This window comes from Colletotrichum graminicola, assembly GCF_000149035.1.
Source record: "Colletotrichum graminicola M1.001 genomic scaffold supercont1.3, whole genome shotgun sequence".
NCBI lineage: Eukaryota > Fungi > Ascomycota > Sordariomycetes > Glomerellales > Glomerellaceae > Colletotrichum > Colletotrichum graminicola.
This window is the reverse complement of record NW_007361007.1, coordinates 455225-456875: the sequence shown is the minus strand read 5'-3', so window position 1 is coordinate 456875 and position 1651 is coordinate 455225. Positions and strand designations below refer to the sequence as shown.

The 1651-nt window shown below is 55.8% G+C and overlaps 1 protein-coding gene across 1 annotated transcript; it reads right to left on the bottom strand.

Annotated features, from left to right (window-relative positions):
- Positions 1-47: 47 nt before the first annotated feature.
- On the bottom strand, positions 48-711 carry GLRG_01040 (uncharacterized protein; the record flags this gene model as incomplete). The annotated part of the gene is made up of 2 exons (XM_008091725.1): positions 48-161; positions 217-711. 2 exons carry the CDS (start codon positions 709-711, stop codon positions 48-50), a joined length of 609 nt encoding a protein of 202 aa, XP_008089916.1.
- Positions 712-1651: the final 940 nt, after the last annotated feature.

Here is a 1651-nt window from a genome sequence, read left to right as displayed (position 1 = left end):
TGGAGGAGCTTGTCGCTTTTGCTGCTGACCATCGATGATTTTGAGATTTAGCACTGGTGGAGGAGGACCACCTGGAGGAGGACCGCCTGGAGGAGGACCGCCTGGAGGAGGACCGCCTGGAGGAGGACCGCCTGGAGGAGGACCGCCTGGAGGAGGACCACCTGGGGGCGCTTGTCGCTTTTGCTGCTGACCATCAATGATTTTGAGATTCAGCACTGGTGGAGGAGGGCCACCTGGAGGAGGACCACCTGGAGGAGGACCGCCTGGAGGAGGACCGCCTGGAGGAGGACCACCTGGTGGAGGACCACCTGGAGGAGGACCACCTGGTGGAGGGCCCCCTGGGGGCGCTTGTCGCTTTTGCTGCTGACCATCGATGATTTTGAGATTCAGCACTGGTGGAGGAGGGCCCCCTGGAGGACCACCTGGAGGAGGACCACCTGGAGGAGGACCACCTGGAGGAGGACCACCTGGAGGAGGACCACCTGGTGGAGGGCCCCTTGGGGGCGCTTGTCGCTTTTGCTGCTGACCATCAATGATTTTGAGATTCAGCACTGGTGGAGGAGGGCCCCCTGGAGGAGGACCGCCTGGAGGAGGACCACCTGGAGGGGGGCCTCCTGGAGGCGCTTGTCGCTTTTGGGGCTGGCCGTTAATGTTTTTGAGATTCAGCATTGGTGGAGGAGGCTTCCTCCGACTGACAGATAAGCCGGCCATTTTGTTTTGATTATCAGATAGATCTGGTCTCTATACTGATCCTGCGTTGATGTCAGGTAATGTATCGGACGCTAACAGTCGTGGCAACCAAGAAATAAGAATTCCTAAGGCGAAAGCTATCACATACCTGAGGAACGATGCGCAGAAATTCAAAACATGCGGCGGTGTTTGAGCAACTGGCGTTGGATCAACTGAGGTGAAGAAAGGCGAGAGATCAGCTTGTGAGATAACAAATGACCAGATGAGAGATGTGTTGAGAGACCTCCCTTTATATGCCCGAATGTACATGTAGTGAGGCGAAACGGAAACAGAAAATGGATTGCTGCCATCAAAACTCGCCCCGGATTAGCCTTTTGGGTTGCGGATCTATTCTCGGCATCCAGCCGGGGCATCCCGTCGTCGGAAGTCCCACCCCCAACCCCGCTCGTGCTGTGCTTCTCGGCGCCGTGGACAGCATCTGATGTTCGGCGCCACACCTCGCAATTGTTTTCCCACCCCTTTCCAGCCATGAAGCATTTGTGTTGGACTAGGTATGAAGAGTGAAACAAAGTCAAACTTTACGTCCGATGATGGCAACGCGGCCATCCCAACGCCCCGGGGGTGGGAGGCGCACATTCCTTAGCCCGGCGCACTTGATGTTGGTAGGTAGGTCGGCTAGATTCTGTCCTAAAAAAGTCTCTTGTCGGAGCAGAGTTATTTGCAGGCAGAGAGGGGGTTTCTTGCGGGGCAAAATGCATCGCCACGAAGGCCGGAAAGCAAGAGCGGTTGTGAAGCAGACATCTGCCGCCTCTAGGGCATCCGAAAAAAGTGAGGCGCAAGTGCCGGACATAATACGCCGCACGCATTTCGAAGTATCCAGGTTCATGCCCACTAATGATACTTGGAATGGATTCATCTGGATCCTGCCAGGGAACAACTGTAGTTTGCCAATTTTCTCAGC